Genomic DNA, 20,050 nt, shown 5'->3' on the forward strand with positions numbered 1-20,050 from the left:
ACGACAATTCTGAATATGTCGTGGAGAACCCTTTAAATTTGCCTATTGTGGCCAAGCTTAATGATGAGGGTTCCCGTTGCTCATATAGTTACTTTAGTTAGTGTTTTTTGAATCTTTTGGTTTAAATATAAGAGAGAATATAAAAGGCTCAAAACCCGCAAAAGACAGTACTACACTTTTTTTTTTTCTTTAACAAAATGTGAAAGATTTAAAATAGAAGAGGGGAAAACCTTTTTGAATGATATGACAGTTGGTTGAAAAGGTAAAAAAAATGTTGTTATTCATTCGTCGTTAATCTTAAAAAGTCAAAAGTCAACATGTTAAATATACATCAACTTCTGTAACTTGAAAAAAGAACTAGTAAAACAAAATTACAATTACCAGTTAAGTAAAAAAAAAAAAAAAACCTACTTCTTAAACACCTAATTTATACTGTACTAAAAACTTATAGGTATGTACAAGTAAATTATACGCGAAATGTCCAAGTTCGTATATCACATAATATACTTTTACCATATTTCATTTTTAACCTCCTAAACTTTCTATCTTTTAACTTTTGCCCCACATTAAAGTTTTCGTTTTTATTTTCTTGACACTAAATTATTGGGTTCTCTTGTTTTGATCAAATAACTTTCGTCTGGTCACGATTTTACTTTTAAACATTTCGTTTGACTATTTTTATTCGTCTTTTTATATACATAACGCTTTTTAATTTGTCCTACATCAAGTTTTCGTGTTTATTTTCTTGACACTGAATTTCTGGGTTCTAATGTTTTCATCAAATAACTTTCGCCTGGTCACGATTTTGCTTTTAAACATTTGGTTTGACTATTTTTATTCGTCTTTTATATACATAACATTTTTAAATTTGCCCACATCAAAGTTTTCGTTTTTATTTTCTTGACACTGAATTTCTGGGTTCTGATGTTTTCAACAAATAACTTTCACATGATTACGATTTTACTTTTTAAATAAAGAGTTTTGTTAATGAAAGTCCTTAGGGATGTCGGTATTAATTAATTTGATGCATTAAAGTTTGTACTTTGTCTTATGAAAATTTAGGAGGGCGGTTATTGATATATAAAGTACTACTTTTTATGCATGTAATAAGCCCTTAATGACAACCCTTTTGGGCTGTCATTATCATTTTCCTTGAATATATAACGTTTTTAGATATGCCCCATATCAAAGTTTTCGTTTTTATTTTCTTGACTAATTTTTGGGTTCTCATGTTTTCAGCAAATAACTTTTACATGGTTACAATTTTACTGTTTAAAAGTTTATTTTATATTTAAAATATTACTCAATATAGTTATTGTTTATGTTTTTATACATCTTATAACACTTTTAAAATTTTTTTATTGTTATTGTTACATGTTTAATTGTCTTTTTTTATTTTTTAGTTCGAATATTTGACATAAATTTGAGTCTAAAATTTTGTCGTGTAGAAAGCGTACCCCGCGGAAACTCGCGGTTACGATAACTAGTTGATCCTATTTCTATCTAGTGAAAACCGCTAATATAACCAAGTAAAATATCTACAAACAAGAAACGTTATAAGAAATGGTGAAAACCTTATTTGAGACTATTTAAACAAAGTAAAATTTCAGGTGGTCACTCTCTATGGATAATCTTAATTTAATCCTAAACTATCCCAAGTGTTGTACTTGTCTACTTGTCTATCTTCACCTATTTAACAACTCAAACTCAACTTAGAAACCTTAACTTTTAGTCTTTTTTTCTCTACTAAAACATACAAGCCAAAATGGTGAGTGTTTGTGAAATCATTTCAGAAGAATACATCAAACCATCATCACCAACACCACAACATCTTAAGTTATACAATCTTTCCATTTTAGATCAACTCATTCCTGCCCCTTATGCACCCATTATACTATACTACCAAAACCAAGACCATGCCAGCGAGTTTGACATCCAAGAACGGTTAAATGTGCTCAAAAATTCGTTATCTAACACGTTAACTCGTTTCTACCCTTTAGCCGGGACCATAAAAGACGACGTTTCCATTGATTGTAACGACGTTGGTGCTTACTTTGCAGTAGCTAGTGTGAATACTAAACTTGACGAATTCTTGACCCGTCCTGATCTTGAGCTCATTAACCATTTCCTTCCACATGAACCTACCATTAATGGGTCAAGTGATGGATTATGTGTTAGTAATGTTCAAGTCACCATTTTTAAGTGTTGTGGAATTGCTATTAGTCTTTGTATTTCACACAAGGTTCTTGATGGTGCTGCATTGAGTACTTTTTTGAATTCATGGGCTGGGACTAGTTTTGGGTCAAAAGAAGTTGTCTATCCGAATATGAATGCATCTTCTATATTCCCTGCAAAAGATTTATGGCTAAAAGATACATCAATGGTCATGTTTGGTTCTAAATTCAAGATGGGTAAATGTAGTACAACAAGATTTGTTTTTGATACATCAAAACTAGCCATTCTTAAGGCTAAGGCAGCTGAAAATGGATCAAAAGATCCGACCCGTGTTGAGGTGGTGACAGCTTTGTTATGGAAATGTATCATGGCTGCATCAGAAGAAAATAGTGGTTCATGGAAACCATCTTTGTTAAGCCATGTAGTGAACCTTAGGAAAAGGCTAGTGTCAAGTTTGTCAGAACACTCAATTGGCAACTTAATTTGGCTAGCAAGTGCAGAATGCAAAACCAAGGCCCAAACCGGATTATTGCAAGATCTTGTTGAAAAAGTGCGCGGTAGTGTATCAAAAATCAATAGTGAGTTTGTGAAGAAACTACAAGGTGAAAAAAGGACCAAAGTGATGGAAGAGTCTCTCAAGAGTATAAAAGATTGTGTGGACTATACCGGAGTAACGAGTTGGTGCAAAATGGGATTCTATGAAGTCGATTTTGGTTGGGGAAAGCCGATTTGGGTGTGTGGTAGTGTCTTTGAAGGTAGTCCTGTGTTTATGAACTTCATCATTTTAATGGACACAAAGAATGGTGATGGAATAGAAGCATGGGTGAACATTGATGAACATGAAATGAATATCATGAAACACAATATGGAGCTTTTGGAATTTGCATTTGTTGATCCAAGTCCTTTGAAAATAAATTACCAATGAAGGTGTTGTGATGAACAACCAATTAAGTAGGATTTCTTGTTTATAAATGATTTGAAAGATAACTAGGTACTGTTGAAAGAAACCATATGTTTAAGTGCCGATCACTTGTAATTAAATAAGGTTTTCGAGCTATCCTTATAGTAAGTCATTTCAATTTGATCTATGCACTTTTGAGTATATGTTATACATATGAAATGTAATGACCTTTTTAGTGAAAAACTAGATCGTTAACGGGCCACTGATCCAGATTATCTTCATCCATGTGAGCATGAATTCCACCATAGGTAATAAAAAAACTGCACGGTCCAACAGAGTTGCAAAACTGATACAATAAAATTACAAGGGTTTAAATTGTATTAAACTTTGAGGTAGGCATATGGTAATCAAAATTCACAAGAAACCCACAACAGTATATTCAAGAGATCCAATAAAGCCGAATTCCAAATTTCCAACAGCGATAACTTGAACTTATGAATCCACAAGGCTGAACATCTTTATGTTGGCAGTGACAAAAGTTTGTGATACTTTCTTTACAAGGTCTCTCAAATTAAATGCTTAATACCAAGAAAACAATTTCACAAAAAATGGCGGAAAATGGATAAAACCAAAAGAATGAATTGACCAGTTAGGTTTAACACAAACAAAGCAGCGAACACAATTTAATAGTGAGACTGATTATAGTGGAAGATGATCCTAATCTTGTACTAGTGAAATGCAGCAGAAGTACGCTACTCGAGTCCTGCGAAACCCTGTAAGAAAGTATCACAGCTTTTGTTTATGTATTGCACACATTAAAAACTGAAATTTGTAAATCAACTGGAATTAGATGAAAGCCGAAGTATGGTTACCTGGGTAGGTGGTTCATGGCAGAGGGTTTATACTCAGGTGGACGATGCAGGAATCTGACATTAAAAATGTTCGGAAGTCACAAGCCCACAAAGATATAAGCTATAGAGTACAACTATATGCAGAGTTAAATATAATTATCACAAACTTACAGTGGCTGAAGAAGAGGAAGACGATTGTGATGCCAAAGGTAGTTTGCTACTGGATTCATCTTGACATGTTGAGTTGCTTTTAGATATGTATTCAGTAGCACCATCAAGCATTTTCTTTAAAAAGTTATGTGCATCTTCATATGTTGAGTGTAGACGAACAGAGAGACTTTCTGCTTCTTCAAGTTGACGAGTATAGCGTGTTTCCATCTCCACCCTCTGTCTCTTAGGCAAGTTTTTAAATAATAATATGACCCGTCCCTTCTTTGTAAGAATGTCTACAGAGCCGTGTAAATTTTGCTCACCCAGATCCTGCATCTCTCTCAAACGGGCCTCAAATTGTGTCATCAGTCCAGACGCTACCTCCCGACTCTCAGCAAATTCCTTTGGTTTCTCAGGCTCACTTCCCATTATCTTTTTATTTGCCCATACTGTTAATTCTAGAATAATGTTCTGAATTGCTACTTTGGTCTTTTCCTGTGCTTTCTTTCTCTCAACAAGCACTGAATTTCCCTGTTCTAGTAATGCTTGCAATCCTGTAATACAATTCTCAATATCTGCAATCAGTTTGGCTCTTTTCATCTCCCTAGCCCGTTTCGCAATCATTGCTTTTGTAGGTGGTTCCTAAAAAACAAGGGATCATGGTTTTAAAGTAAAAAACACGACATAAATCTCATATCCTTTTTGATTATTACATCAATATATTCTTTCATAGTGCCACAAATTTAATATTTCCTGCCATTGTTCATAGGTTGTAAAAGTCAGATTAGGCATTCATTTGTGGCAAAATAAGAGCCAAACCAGAAGTTTCAAATTTCCATTCGAAACCATGACAATCAATATTGACATAATCAGAACATTGTCAGATGGACCTACTTACCAAGATCATTACGCAGATTATAAATTATGACCCGACCCACTGAAACAATAACGGGATTGCATTGAAACTACTTGATGAAAATACCTCAGGTATATCCATGATGAACATGGCTCTTGGAGAGTTCTCAAGCAAGAAGTTTATAGCTTCGGTAGACACGTTTACTTTGTATGCATCAGACCTCATGTAGGGGTCTATTTTTAAGCAAATCAAGTTGCTAAAAGGTGAAGGAAGGTGTGACACCAAATCTGGATATGCGGAAAGGCACTGCACGAAAATCACAAGAAAGACATACATTAAACATGCATATGTGCTTAGTTCACCACTGCAAGTTTTTTCCTTTGCTTTTTGACAGGGAAGTACGAGATTGATTTTCCAAAAACGAATAGCGAGTTTTAAGTCACGAATTTCTCAAAAACATGTCACAGATGACAATAAGATATCAACATACCTCAACAATGTCAAAGTTAAGCGTAAGAAATTTGGCACTCTGGAGCTGTTGAAGCATGTTAATAGTCTCACGAGCATCTTCCTCGTCATACTTCTTGTATGTCTCACATAAGGACAAAGAGACACTAACTTTGTTTAGAGAATGGAAACAACCTTTAAACCACTTTGGAGGTTCATAACCCTTGTAGACAATATAATTTTTTTTCATAAATCTTCTTTTCCTAAACAGCGACGGTTGTAACGCTTTTACCCGCTGAACCGATCAATATATCACAATTGTTACAAAAGATCCCACATTTTGGAAAATTTATGGTTACTTGAAACATAATATATATATATATATGTATATATATATATACACACATATATACAGAATAGGAAATTAAATTCATTTTAATAGAGTAAATTAAATATTGTACATAATTTACATAGAAATAGGAGGTAGCGAGAATTGGAAAGTTCATTTTAATTGGTTAAAAACCTAAACCCTAATTTAGCAACAACAAAATAAAGTGATTGAATTAATATGTAAATCAATAATATAAAAATAAAAATGAATAATTAATAAGAGTAGCGGTTGAAAGAGCATACCTGAATCAACGGGGGTTGTTTGAACCCTAAATTTGATCAAACTGTTTATATGGATGGATTTTGTAATTTTAAATAACCGCTCTAAAAATACTTTTTTCACTTTTATTCTTCCCGCACTTTGAAAAATTTTAAAAATTTTTATACTCGTATCTTTTACGATCTTAGATTCTCAATAGAAATTTTTTTTTTTTCCATTAAAATTGACACGTTAAATTTTAACTTATTTGTCATTCAATTTAAGGCTTTTAGTTTGGAAAGTACCTCAATTTGTCACGTTTTACTTTATTGAGGTCCAAACAAAATTATGTCCTATTATGAAGGAAAAAAACCAACTAAACTAACTATATTGGGATTTGACCGGCTAAATGATGCTTTCTATCCGGTTTATACATTATTTAATTATTTAATAATTTAATATCCACGTGTGTAATTTTTTAACAAGTACACACTATCTCTGTTCTCTGTTCTTCACCTCCCCCACCATTCCACTGCTTCCCTTTCCCCCCTTTCTTTCATAAGATTGCCATTTAACCTAACCTATATATATATATATATATATCCAGATCAGATTCGTTTGTAATGATGGTTGGTTTTTTTGACTTCTTTTTGTTAATTTTTAAAGAAGGCAATGATATAGCAAATTTATTCTTTGATGGGAAATCAATTTTAAGGAGGATTCATTAGTTTGGTGATACCTCCTTTATTCATGCTGTATGTTTTTCCTCATTACTACATTCAATCAAAAAGTGCAGGTTGTTAGTGCCCATTTGTACTATATGATGAATGATACCTCGTTTGGTGATTTTGTTGAAATTATTAATTTGTACTAAAAACTAATGTTCTGAAGCATGAGCATGTATTTGGGGAAAACATAGTTGAAAACAGGGAAGTGTGGAGACCGGATTGAAAAACGTTAATATGTTAATTGGATTATCATCATAAGGTGATTGATGTTCTTGTGATTTTAGGTTGTTTAATTTTGTATGCTGGGTTTTTTTGTGTTAGATGTTGCCTTATTAAGTGATTTTGATGATGACATGGACCGATGATATGTCATAAATCTCATAATTTTTTTTATTAAATATAAAATTAAATAAAAAATAGAAAACGACCGGCAACTTGTTGGTAAGCCCAACATAGTTGGTTTAGCCGGTTTTTTTTCCCATAATAGGACAGAATTTTGTTTGGACCCCAATAAAGTAAAATTTGACAAGTTGAGGTACTTTTCAAGCTAAAAGCCCTTCACTTTAAGTTAAGTATTTTGTCATTCAATACATATTTAAAGGTCAAAGTTGTCACTAACTTTTTTATTAATGCAAATTCGTCACTCAAAAATCAAAATACATGTAAAGTGTAAATTTATCACTTAAATTCATCTCATTAATATGTCATGTCGGACACTAGATTCATAGTTAGCAACACAATCACTTGTCGGAACTTTATCCGTACTTTGATACTTTACACTAAATCATTTTCTTTTAATAATAATAAGAATAATCTACATCAAACTACTTTTTTAGTTGTTATCGTTATCAACATTTAAGCATTTTTGTAATTTTATGGATCATAAGAAAACAATTACTATCAATTTAAGTTCATAGAAACTCCGTTTTATTGTCATCATAACTACAAAAGTTAGATATTTTTAAGAGGCCCTAATCGCCAATGACCCACAATTGGAGTGGGGAGACACTCAAATAACCACATTTTACCCACAAGACGGATATTTAATCCTTAAAAGCGATCATATATGACTGTCATTAACATGTGAACCAGGCTCTCTAATTTGTTTGTCTCATCTTAAGTCGAACCAACTTGCTAGATCTTCATACTAGATAATATATACAAGCCATTTTACTTTAGAATGCATCAAACCATCTTCACCAACACCACTTAAAAACTTACAAAGCTATTTAACAACTCGAACTCTACTTAAAAACCTTAACTTTTAGCCTGTTATCTCTACTAAAACATACAAGCCAAAATGGTGAGTGTTAAGATTATTAGGGACGGAGCCAGAACTTATTATGTAAGGAGGCAAATTTAAAAGTCTCTTGTTATATTTATTAGAGTCATTTTTGAAGGAAAAATTTAAAAAAAAAATTGACCCTCACATGAGAATTAGAACATATGGACTTTTAAAATAATCTCGTGTGAGTACAAGTTATGGAAAATTGAACATTGGTCTTTGCAATTTTGGCAAATGTGCAGAAGGAGGGGTTGCATTATATTAAAGAACATAAAATAAGTTCATCGAAATCAATGATATGCAATTTAGTCTCTACATAAATTTTCACCTGACTATTGTGATTACTATTACATAATAATTTGAAAAGAAAATATCATTTTCACATACAACTATATTATTTATCAATATATGATACATTAACTCAAACAAATAAAATACTTTTTTCAACTTCTCTTTTTAAACTATATTAAAAATCAAAATAACTCAAGATTTTTACTTTATCAATAGAGGATTTTATCTCAAAACTAATGCTTCCAATATAAGTAACATACTTCCAAAGGAGAGGCGTATGACAACGATGGTGACATTTGTATGTATTTTCTATTTATTTATATTTTTAAGAACAAAATTACAAATATACATTTAAAAAATTACATTGTATCAAAATTGGAATGGGGGCAGTTGCCCACACTGCCCCCATTGTGGAGCCGCCCCTGGAGATTATTTCTAAGGAATACATCAAACCATCTTTACCAACACCATAACACCTAAAGTTATGCAATCTTTCCATTTTAGATCAACTCATCCCGCCCATTATGCACTCATCATACTGTACTACCAAAACCAAGACCATGTCAGCAAGTTTACCGTCCAAGAACGGTTAAATGTGCACAAAAACTCGTTATCTAAAACGTTAACTCGTTTCTAGTTTTCTACCCTTTAGCCGGGACCATAAAAGACGATGTTTCGAGTGTGACAACGTTGGTGCTTACTTCGCAGTAGCTAGTGTCAATACTAAACTTGACGATTTATTGACACGTCCTGGGCTTGAGCTCATTAACCATTTCCTTTTAAACCATTTATCGAGTACAGGATTTAGCAAAATATTTTAAATAGTTGGTGTCAATGTAATTTGCAGGATTTAGCATTTTATTTGTAATTTCTTAAACAATTGGTGTCAATGTATTAAAGCAAAACGATCATGGTACCCGTGCAATGCGGCGACGGTGGTGGAGACAACGATCTAGTGGTGTCGGTGACGGTACTAGTGGTGGTCGTGACAGTGTCAAATGGTGTAGTTTGATGTAAAGATGATAGTCGAATATTTAAAAAGATAAGAGTTTTAAAGTGTTAATTATTAAAATAAATGTTTAGAGTGTAAATTAATTCATTAAAAGCAAATTTAGTATTTTATAATAACTCTTTTTATATTAAGTGTTTATTAAAGCCATTATAATAATTTTGTATGATAAATTTTATAAATAAACTAGTTCTTAGACCCCGTGCGATGCACGGACAACCCTAAATAATTTTTCTTAAACTTTATTTTAAAATTATATCGATGAATAAATATAACTGAGTTGGACATAATAAAAATATTCTTATGAGTTGATTAATTTAAAGAAGAAAAATGCTAGATATACCTTGAAATTTATTAATGATATACGAGGGCTTAAAATGCGTACATTGCATGCCGGAGAGAAATTATAAAATTGATTGCCCATAGTAGGCGCATATAAGAAGGATTATGTTGGTTACCTGGATGTGATAGGTATTATGAATTTTCCCCCACTTTGATATATAGACCCACGTGGATGCACTATAACCTTAAATAATTTCTTTAACACCAGTTCAAGCATGCATGTAGCGAAGTAAATGTACTCCTATTACAACTAATGACCATTTTAAAAAAAGTTAATGACTTAAAATGCATAGACTAGTCTTATTTAGCACTAAAATAAACCAAATATACCTCATAATTTTCATCACAAATTTGATAGGATGTTCTTTGTATAAGATTTGAAATTTGTTGATCATTCATTTTAACTCCAATAGTACCAGTGGCATCTACAATCCTAACTTGCATATTAAACCTACAAAAAAAAAACAGAGATACAATTTTACCACACAACTTAATGATTATAGAGTTTTAATATGAAATATAAATATATACCTAGTATTGATGAGAACTCCTTCCTTGTTACATGAACAACAAATCCACATTTTGTTGTCCCTTAAAGCATCAATAATGTCGACTGCATCCATGTAGAGATCGGTCAACTTAACTTCTTGAGAACAGTTCACACATTCCATTGAATACCATGACTGGTCGGTTGGAATAAAACCGATTGTTGCAACAACAACCACTTTATCAAACAGTTAAAATGAAAATGTTTATACATTAGAATGTTAAAAAGCTAGTTATAAATTCGAAAGAAAGTTATGTTAAAAAGTAATCTAATCAAAAAAGAAAAATTCACAAACAATGAATACTTACATGTTCGTCCATCAGGATCATCTCAATACTACCTATGTTATTAACATCTCCATATAGAGGTTGCTTCCATAGCCGCAAATTCTAACCGTTATCGTACATGGCTTATTATCTGGACGCAAATTTCTAATTGAAACATGGTTTAGTGAAGCCATGCTAAAATTGATCTGTTATGTGTTTACGTTTTGAAATGCTTTAAAACTGAATGGAAGTGGCCTTATATAGACATAGACATGCAAGGAAGTAACCGCCACAAGCAATACAAGAACGGTTACATATTCAAATTTTCGAAAATTTGAACTTCTTGAAAGTATAACTAATCCGTTTTCAAAAATTTGAACTTCTTATAAAAGTAACTAATCCGTAGACCTTCCAAGGAGCAATATTGTAATGATTTTGGGCTTTCTTGCATTTTTAAGCATGCCACATAGGCAATAACTAACAAATTTTGAAGTGAGATTTATATATATTAGGGATATAGATAAAAAGAACGAATTTAGGGTATAAATATTTTAAATAGTTGCGTTTTTTACCCATTAAAATTTTTCTCTTTTTAACTTTTATCCAAGATAATAGCCACGTCAGTCAGTGTAAATAGTTTGACTCTGTTTCCACGTGAGTCTTTGGACACCCTTTATTTTTGTCACGTCGTCTACTGTTTGCTGCTAAATTTGCTACCGCCATTTCTTTTTCTTCTTCTCTTTCAAAGCAAATGTGGGGGAGCTGAAGAGACATCATCTATACAATAATTCTCTCGTTGATTCTTTTCATTCGGATCTTCCTGAAGTTTTTTGGGCTACGCAGCCTTCGTTTTACACTTACATTTTTTTTTTTTAATATTTATTTTTAGAACGGCACATTTTACTAATTATTTGTTGCATCATAAGATCATCTATATATATATATATATTATATACGAGAACGGTACCCGCGTGTTGCGGCGGTGATGGAGGTGATGGCGGGGTGGTGATGTAATGGCGGCGGCGGTGGTGATGGGGTGATCTACCTGCCGGGCTCCGCCCTTAACCGTACGGACTCCACCCTCGGATTTAAAAATTCGTCGAAAGTATATCGAATGACCACTCTAATCAAAGAGCATGAAATTTTGAACCCATATAATTTTTATAATTTATCGATGTACGGTATTTGAGATAAAGGATTTTGAATGAATTAGAAGAATAAAATAATTCATGGAGGAGAGAGAAAAAAAAATGATTGATTGAGATTTGAAGAGAGAGAAAGGGTATTATAGTTATTTTAGGTAAATTTAGAATGGATAGGAGAGGAGAGTCATTTTGTGGAAGTACTTAAAATCAATATTGAAAATTTAAGTTTAATGTTGAAAATCTAGAGGAAATCTGCTTTATATTATAGTATAGATATGGGCAAATGATGAGTACACCACACTCTCACATCTCTTCTCTAATTTTTTTTTCATGTGATAAATTAAACAAAAATCCTCCCCTGAATTTAATCGATGCAGTTCCGAAATCCGAACTGCAAGCAATACGTATTATATATATATATATACATATATATAGGGAAAAGTGAGTATGGAGTTGTCCCCCATCTAAGCTTAGATGGGGAACCCCTCACATACAAATATTTTAATATTTGTTTGAATTTTAAATAAATACATGGCCCCTCATGATTTTTATGATTATAAAAACCAAATGTGAGGGGTTCCCCATCTAAGCTTAGATGGGGGACAACCCCATACTCATTTCCCCATATATATATATATATATATTGATACGATATTGGATCCAAGGCCCAACCCACAACCAAGTGAAGACCCATGTACTAGTAAAGAAGTTGAGGACTTGGTCAAGAATGTTTAGCACAAGTCATGGAGCAGTGGAACAATTTTTAAGGATAGTTATTTTATCTCTCATGCGTGCATAGTGGTAGGCCATGTTTCCCTTTTTTGTAGCAGAATAAAGTGCATTTAAGATACTCGGTAGTTGTTTCTTTTCCTATTTAAATAGAATGTAAGTTTGCATTGAAGAAGTAGAAAAGAAAATTGGTCATATTTCTCTGTTAGAGCATCTCCAATGGAGGTTGAGTAAAAGCTTTTTATCATTGGAGTAAAAGACTTTTTTGAGGTAAAGGTTGAGGATTCTCAACCTTTTGAGCAAAACCTTTTTTTGGTTTAAGAGAGAAAAAAAGCTTTATAAAAACCTTTTCATTGGAGTGTATAGTTTTTTTATAGGTTAAAAATAATGGATCGTGAAGGTGTCAATATAAAAAACTATTGAAAAGTTTTTCCCATTGTGGATGCTCTTATTTCTTATCTTATATTCTTGGATTTGGCCTACTCTACAGGCTACTACCATATATCCATTATATAACCTCTTTTCTTTAATGGAGTAATCATATAATGTTATGAAAATGAGAAGAAAAAAAAAGTAAGGGCGGGTTATGTTATGGAAAATGTTTTCTAATTTTCCATTTTTAACTTTTCTAGAAGATGAAAGAAGTTTTTCTATCTCTAGAAAACAAATGAAAATTTTGATAACGCATTCAAAACTAGAAAATGAAAAATAATTTGAGGTTTTCAAGATTTAGAAAATGAAAAATGAGAAGTGTCCACAGAAAAGTGGAAAACAAATGTTTTATGTTTTCATGGAAATTTTTAAAAAACTATGATTTGAACGCGTTTTCTGTTTTTCATGTTTTCTTGGAAAACAAAAATGGAAAACAAGAGATGTTTTCCCCAACTAAACGCACCCTAAATGTCCTGGTTCCCTTTCAAGAACCTAGATTAAAAGTATCGAATTAAGATTTAAAGTATTGTATTTTAGATTTGTGTGGGTTTTTTTTGGGAGGTGATATCCATACCACTTTTTTTTGATAAATTTACCCCAATGTACAACTTACATTAGTAGACTGTATAAGTTGTTAATAGGGAAAAATACATAAAAAGGTAACTTATTTACCTAAAATTCCTAAAAAGGGAACCTATTTTGTTTTCGTTTATTTAAAGGATACGGTTTTCATAAATTTCCTAATAAGGGGAAGATCGTTAGTTTTAGACGCCAGTCAGCCGTTAAAATTGTTAGTCTGCTTACGTGGCATTACTAAAACAACTACTCATCTTCTTCTCCCCCTTTCCACTCCATCCGCCAGCAACCACCCCCCTGCAACACCATCACCGCCTGCCACCTTTCCCTTGCCGGAAAACAAATCCGGCAACCACCACAAACAACCCTCTAGGGTTTTCTTCAACTCTAGACTCCAAATACTCCATCACCACCATTGCTCCGCCGCTGCTGCTTCTGTTCGACTTCCAGCTGCCACCACTCGACTCCATAATCTTCCAGGAGGGTAAGGAACAAGTGAGAAACGTTTTTAGGGTTTGCGACATGAAACCTAAGCATGGACATATCTGTAACGACCTGTTTAGAAGCTTGAACGTTCCTCATTCTTCCTGGACCGTCGTAGGGTGGTGATGATACGGCGGTACGTGGCTGCGACGGGAAGAAAAGAGAGAAGAAAAAGAGAAAACATTAGGTTTTTAAAAAGAAAAGAAATGGGTTTTGTTTGAAAAGATTATGGAGTCGAGTGGCGGCGGCTGGAAGTTGAACAGAAGCAGCAACGGCGGAGCAGTGGTGGTTATGGAGTATTTGGAGTCTAGAGTTGAAGAAAATCCTAGAGGGTTGTTTGTGGTGGCTGCCGGATCTGTTTTCCGACGAGGGAGAGGTGGTAGACGATGGTGGTTCTGCAGGGGGTGGCCGGCGGATGGAGTAGAATGGGGGAGAAGAAGATGAATAATAGTTTTAGTAATGCCACGTAAGCAAACTAACGATGTTAACGGCTGACTGGCGTCTAAAACTAACGATCTTCCCCTTATTAGGAAATTTAGGAAAACTGTATCCTTTAAATAAACGAAAACAAAATAGGTTCCCTTTTTAAGAATTTTAAGTAAATAGGTTACCTTTTTATGTATTTTTCCCTTGTTAATACAGTAGTGTGGTCTTTTCATGGGATATTTTGTGAAATTAGCTTGCAATTTATTGTTGATACTATTTTAAAAAATTGTCAAAGGCTTTCTTAATAAAGAAGGAGATGATTTCAATAGGTATAGAATCATGTGTGTATTTTGCTTTTAGAGTATTGTACTATTGTTATTTTGCTTACTTGATTTATAATCAATAATATATACATCACTTCAAATATGGAATAATGTGTGTCCTTTTATATGTATGACTTTTTTATACTGTATGAGACTACTTGGGGAAAGTCAAGCCAATGGTTATGATGTATGTGGCCTAACCGGTATTCCTGTGGCCGGTCAGTTCTTAGACGTTTTCCTTGACAGTCCAAAGATGTTCACCCATTGAGATTTGAACAGGGTGTATTATGCCTTACCACTAGGCCATATTGGACACGGTTTCGAGACACACACAAACACACACACACACACACATATATGTTTATATATGAAGCTATAGTTTAAGTGTCAAACAGGATGACTTTTTTAGTTTAGTCAAATGAACTTCATGCTTGTTGTGTTATATTTATAATCAAATAATTGATTTTCCAATTCCAAAATGTTGTGGGTTTGTTCCGTAACTTTGATACGGGGAGAAGATAAATGGAGAAACAATAGACAGGGCTCTTAGCAAAAGTATATCTGCAGGCAAAAAATGGCCTAAGTGGCTAGCTCATCGTAATTTGTCACACTTATTTGGAGGAACTATTGGGAATTTTGTTCAAAAAAAAAAAAAAACCTAAGAGATTTCTTCATAACAATTTCAGTATATTTACATCATTATACTAGAGACATTTGTACATTTGATTTACGATGTTATGTACGTCATAATTTGATGTTATACACTTGTTATCTTATGATTTCATAGATATAATAGAAGGGTAGAGGATTTTCCATTATTAAGTATTTAAGAGAGTATAATGACTACTTAGAGGAAGTTGAGGACATGAGCAAGTTAGTTTGTACTTCTGTTTTACAGTAACCAAGTTCAGTTTTGCCAAGTTTGCATGTGTTCATGTTTTTTCTTCAAGATGTTCATGCGATTGAAGAATGATTGCACGGTACCAAAGAGAAAATGCAGATAAACAATGAATGCTATAGCCCGTAAGGTTTGACAACTGGTTAAATACTAAACATCTATAGTAGGGGTTTGCCCATCTTTTAGATTATTAAATAGTCATTCTTTCTTGATCTTGTAGGCTGAAGAGTTTGCAGCAGCACTAGTTTCAAGTAAGGCACAACTTGCATCGTCTGATGTCGATATGGTTAGTCACCCATTACTTTGAAACTGAGAGATTATTAGATAAACAATTTTTGTTCTTTCTGAGAAGAAAGTTCATTATTTGCTCAACAAACAAGCCAATCAGTAACACAGACACGTGAAAATAACAATTTATAGCCCAATCTAGGAAGGCAAAATTTTTAAAAAGAATGGTAATAAAACTTATGCTTTTCTTATTTGATTTTGGTGCACAAAATCCGATGGTGATTGATCTGTTATATGAAGTTTGATCAACTAACGCCTTCGGCACTAATCATGAATTACATAAACAGTAATGATCACTTTGTCATGCGTATTATATATAAATCAGAACTCTGTATTCCTGCATTACATTACATAATACTAGCTTTTAGTGAACTGTGCATTTGCACAGCCAGATGATCACTAGTATATCTATACCTACCTGTAATATATAAAGAAAAAAGCCACGTCGGGCACTTGGACCCAAATATTGTGACACAGTGTGTTCCTTGTTCTCCGCGTCCAACTACATCTCACTCACTCACTGTTTGTCTTTTTTTTTTTTTTTTTAATTCTTTACCGAATGGAAGGGGATAGATTGTTGTTAGTAGTTTATTTATTTAAATTGAGATTGTTTATTGCACGTTTTGTGTTTGGATAGATGAGTTGATCTTTAATGCACGGTGTTTCATTTAAATTGAGGGTTTGGTGTGCTTTAAGTTTATCTCTAATTCTGTTTTTATGTTCACTAAACAGAGTTAGCCATCTTGGAGCCCGGTCTTGTTAATATAGAACTGAATGGTTCGGCTTTCTTAGCTTCAAGTATGTGCAGCCAACTAACCCTTTTAGATATAATTACTGCTTTATATGTTTTGTGTCAATCCTGTTACAAATAAGTATCGTTTGAACTAGATATTTGATTTTCCTGGCTTTTCTTTACAGAGTAATTATCGTGTTAAAGCCCCATTTTACTAGTCGAAATATGGGACAGAAAAGAAAACACATTCAAGATGACCAATTTTACAATAACTGGCTTGATGAGGCTTTCAATGCAAGGCTATTTGAAATCCATGGTAATGTTAACCATGGGGAGGTCGTGACTGCTCTAGCTTCCTCGAGCTCTACATACAAAGAACCCATACTAACCCATGATATCATACTCACCAACAAGAAAAGTTATAGGAGAGAGTCTATTCTAAGATGGAAAAGAAAAAGAGCAAAGAGAAACTATGTCCATGCTTCCAAAGAAATTAATACACTTCGTGTAGCCGGTGGTTCTTCGCAACATATTGGGACTGCTAATCGGTCTCCAATTATCTTAACCGACACTAGAGGTTAGTCAAATAATATGTATACTAACCAGGCACTTGTAAATTACGCATCAGAAATTTGGGAAACCTGATATCTTTTTGACAATGACATGTAACCCAAATTGGCCAGAAATCAAAGCCCTTCTAATGCCACAAGAAGAATCGCAGAATAGGGCAGATCTGGTTGTGAGAACTTTCCATGCAAAACTTGAACAACTAAAGGAAGAAGTCTTTAAAAAACATATATTTGGTTAAGTAGCGGCCTACACTTATGCTATAGAATTTCAAAAGAGAGGGCTTCCCCATGCGCATTTCCTCATCATATTGAAAGCTCAATGCAAGATGTATCGGCCAGAAGAGTATGACGAGGTTGTGTCGGCGGAAATACCAGATCAGAAGGACAATCCTCACTTGTATAAGATGGTTGTCAAGCACATGCTTCATGGCCCGTGTGGTACACTAAACCCTGATAATGTTTGTATGGAAAAAGAATGGTACCTGCAAGAATGCATATCCAAAGGCTTATTCTAACGAGACTACTCAAACTTCTGATGCATACCCGATTTACTGAAGGCGAAATAATGGAGTAGCGGTCAAAGGTAGGAAAGCTACACTTGATAATCGATGGGTGATACCATACAATGCCTACTTGCTAGCAAAGTTTGATTGTCATATCAATGTGGAAATATGCGCGACAATAAAGGTAGTCAAGTATATATATAAGTACATATATAAAGGTTATGATAGAATACATTTTGCTGTGTCATCGAATAATGGTTCCACATTGATAGATGAAATAGACCAATACCAGTCAGGCAGATGGGTGTCGGCTCCAGAAGCAGCTTGGAGGCTTTACAGGTTCTCTATTAGTGAGATAAAACCTGTTGTTATACATTTACAACTGCATTTAGAGAATCATCAACCATTGACTTTTAAAAAGGACAGGTTGAACAATGTGCTGAAGAATCCAGTCCAAAGAAAAACCATGCTTACTGAATTCTTTTTTATGAATAGGACTGATGAGTTGGCCCAAAGCTTGAACCTGACTTACTCTGAGTTTCCGGATCATTTTGTTTGGCTGCAAGACCAAAAGTTTTGGAAACATAGAGGCCTAGGTGATTCAGTAGGCCGCATAGTTGCTTCTCATTCAAGTGAAGGTGAAAGGTATTACTTGAGGATACTATTGTCAAAAGTTCGTTGTCCTAAGTCCTTCAGTGATTTGAAAATGTGTAACGGCCATCAAGTTGGCACTTTTAGGGAAGCGGCCCTATTACGTGGTTATTTGGTAGATGATAATAGTCAGCAATTATGTTTACAAGAGGCCTCTGCTTTCCACTTTCCCTATGAACTTAGAAGACTTTTTGCCACTCTTCTGGTTTATACATGTCCATACATGTCCCAACAACCCTCGAGATCTGTGGTTAGCTTATGAGGATTCAATGGTGGAAGACCTGTTTAACCAGATGACACGTAGAGAAGCTACGACACAGGCGTTATTGCAGGTGAATGGATTTTTGCAGTCCATGGGCAAAAGCATTCATGAATTTGATCTTGTGCCACAAGATTACTCATATGCCGACCTCCAAGATCAAACAAGAGAAATTAGAGCGGAACAAGCTATTGTAGTCTCTCAGGAAGATCTTGATGCAATATTAAAACTCAACAAAAGACAAAAAATAACATTTGATGTAATAATACAGAGAGTTAATGCAAATGAAAGTGGCGCTTTCTTTGTTGATGGCCCTGGTGGTACAGGGAAAACTTATCTGTATAGGGCTTTATTAGCAAAGATTAGATCAGAAGCGCATATCGCGCTAGCCACGGCCACTTCAAGCATAGCAGCATCAATACTCCCTGGGGGTAGAACGGCTCATTCAAGATTTAAAATACCGCTTGACTTGACAGATGGATCGACGTGTAGAGTTAGCCAACAAAGTTCTTTGGCAACTCTTATTAAAGACTCTAAGCTAATCATATGGGATGAGGCTCCTATGGCAAAAAGAACTACTATTGAGGCTTTAAATGATCTTCTGCAAGATCTTATGGACTCAAAGGAAATTTTTGGGGGTAAAGTTGTTGTTCTTGGTGGAGATTTTAGACAAACTCTCCCCATAGTGCGCACAGGTACTAAAGCGGAAACTATAGCTGCATGTCTGACCAACTCTACATTATGGCCATCACTTCACATATTACGCCTGGAAGAGAACATGAGAGCTTTGTTAGATCCTTCTTTCAGTAAATTTCTACTCAAAATTGGCGATGGAACAGAAACAACACATGACGATGACCTAATCAACATTCCCGCCTCCATGCTCATTGACAAACACTCAGAAGATGACTCTTTAGATGCCCTCATTGACTCTGTCTATCCAAACATTCAGTCGTTCACTAACTCACGTGCTTTAAATCGTGCCATATTGACAACAAAAAATATATTTGTTGATGAGATTAATGACCTTTTGATACAAAAATTCCCTGGTGAGCCAACAGAATATACCAGTTTTGATGAAACTTTAGATCTAAATGACCAAACTCAATATGAGGACTACTTGCATTCACTTACACCAGATGGTATGCCACCTCATAGACTTCTCTTGAAGCCAAACTCGCCTATCGTCTTGTTAAGAAACTTGAATCCTACTGAAGGCTTATGCAACGGGACTAGATTAATATGCAAAGATTTGAGAAGAAATGTCATACATGCTGAGATTGCTTTTGGAGACTTTGCTGGCAAACAAGTTTTTATACATAGAATACCTATGCAGCCTCCAACTGATATTGTTCCTTTCAAACGGATTTAGTTCCCAATCAGGTTATGCTTTGCAATGACTATTAACAAAGCACAAGGTCAAACACTTGACTTTGTTGGCGTGTACCTAAAAGAACCCGTTTTTTCTCACGGGCAACTTTATGTTGCGCTCTCGCGTGCAACGACAGCAGAACATGCAAAAGTGCTGATTAGACCACCTCCTTTTGATGTTCCTAATATTAGAGAAACGAAGAACATTGTTTATACAGAAATTCTGC

The 20,050-nt window shown here is 34.2% G+C and overlaps 4 protein-coding genes across 4 annotated transcripts; 3 read left to right on the forward strand and 1 right to left on the reverse strand.

The window, feature by feature from the left end:
- Positions 1-1,752: 1,752 nt before the first annotated feature.
- LOC122590129 (stemmadenine O-acetyltransferase-like) lies at positions 1,753-3,175 on the forward strand. The gene has a single exon (XM_043762465.1). It carries the CDS (start codon positions 1,766-1,768, stop codon positions 3,098-3,100), a length of 1,335 nt encoding a protein of 444 aa, XP_043618400.1. The 5' UTR covers positions 1,753-1,765; the 3' UTR covers positions 3,101-3,175.
- A 1,039-nt stretch (positions 3,176-4,214) lies between these two features.
- LOC122587507 lies at positions 4,215-13,901 on the reverse strand. Its single transcript, XM_043759693.1, has 5 exons — positions 13,722-13,901; positions 5,424-5,675; positions 5,060-5,239; positions 4,312-4,719; positions 4,215-4,232 (listed from the first exon to the last, which is right to left on the reverse strand). Exons 1-5 carry the CDS (start codon positions 13,899-13,901, stop codon positions 4,215-4,217), a joined length of 1,038 nt encoding a protein of 345 aa, XP_043615628.1.
- Positions 13,902-17,365: 3,464 nt separating this feature from the next.
- On the forward strand, positions 17,366-18,455 carry LOC122587508. The gene is made up of 2 exons (XM_043759694.1): positions 17,366-17,517; positions 17,597-18,455. The coding sequence occupies exons 1-2, from the start codon at positions 17,366-17,368 to the stop codon at positions 18,453-18,455; spliced, it is 1,011 nt and encodes a 336-aa protein (XP_043615629.1).
- A 7-nt stretch (positions 18,456-18,462) lies between these two features.
- On the forward strand, positions 18,463-19,824 carry LOC122587509. Its single transcript, XM_043759695.1, has one exon. The coding sequence runs from the start codon at positions 18,463-18,465 to the stop codon at positions 19,822-19,824; it is 1,362 nt and encodes a 453-aa protein (XP_043615630.1).
- Positions 19,825-20,050: the final 226 nt, after the last annotated feature.

Source organism: Erigeron canadensis, chromosome 2 (genome assembly GCF_010389155.1).
Source record: "Erigeron canadensis isolate Cc75 chromosome 2, C_canadensis_v1, whole genome shotgun sequence".
NCBI classification, from domain to species: Eukaryota; Viridiplantae; Streptophyta; class Magnoliopsida; order Asterales; family Asteraceae; genus Erigeron; species Erigeron canadensis.

Coding starts and splice junctions, on each gene's coding strand:
- LOC122587509 (XM_043759695.1), top strand. CDS start 18,463: ATGGTGGAAGACCTGTTTAACCAGATGACACGTAGAGAAGCTACGACA.
- LOC122587507 (XM_043759693.1), bottom strand. CDS start 13,901: ATGAGGAACGTTCAAGCTTCTAAACAGGTCGTTACAGATATGTCCATG. Junction 5,676..13,721: donor GGAGCAATGGTGGTGATGGA/GTATTTGGAGTC, acceptor TGATCGGTTCAG/CGGGTAAAAGCGTTACAACC. Junction 5,240..5,423: donor TTAACTTTGACATTGTTGAG/GTATGTTGATAT, acceptor ATTTTCGTGCAG/TGCCTTTCCGCATATCCAGA.
- LOC122587508 (XM_043759694.1), top strand. CDS start 17,366: ATGTATCGGCCAGAAGAGTATGACGAGGTTGTGTCGGCGGAAATACCA. Junction 17,518..17,596: donor GTTTGTATGGAAAAAGAATG/GTACCTGCAAGA, acceptor GATTTACTGAAG/GCGAAATAATGGAGTAGCGG.
- LOC122590129 (XM_043762465.1), top strand. CDS start 1,766: ATGGTGAGTGTTTGTGAAATCATTTCAGAAGAATACATCAAACCATCA.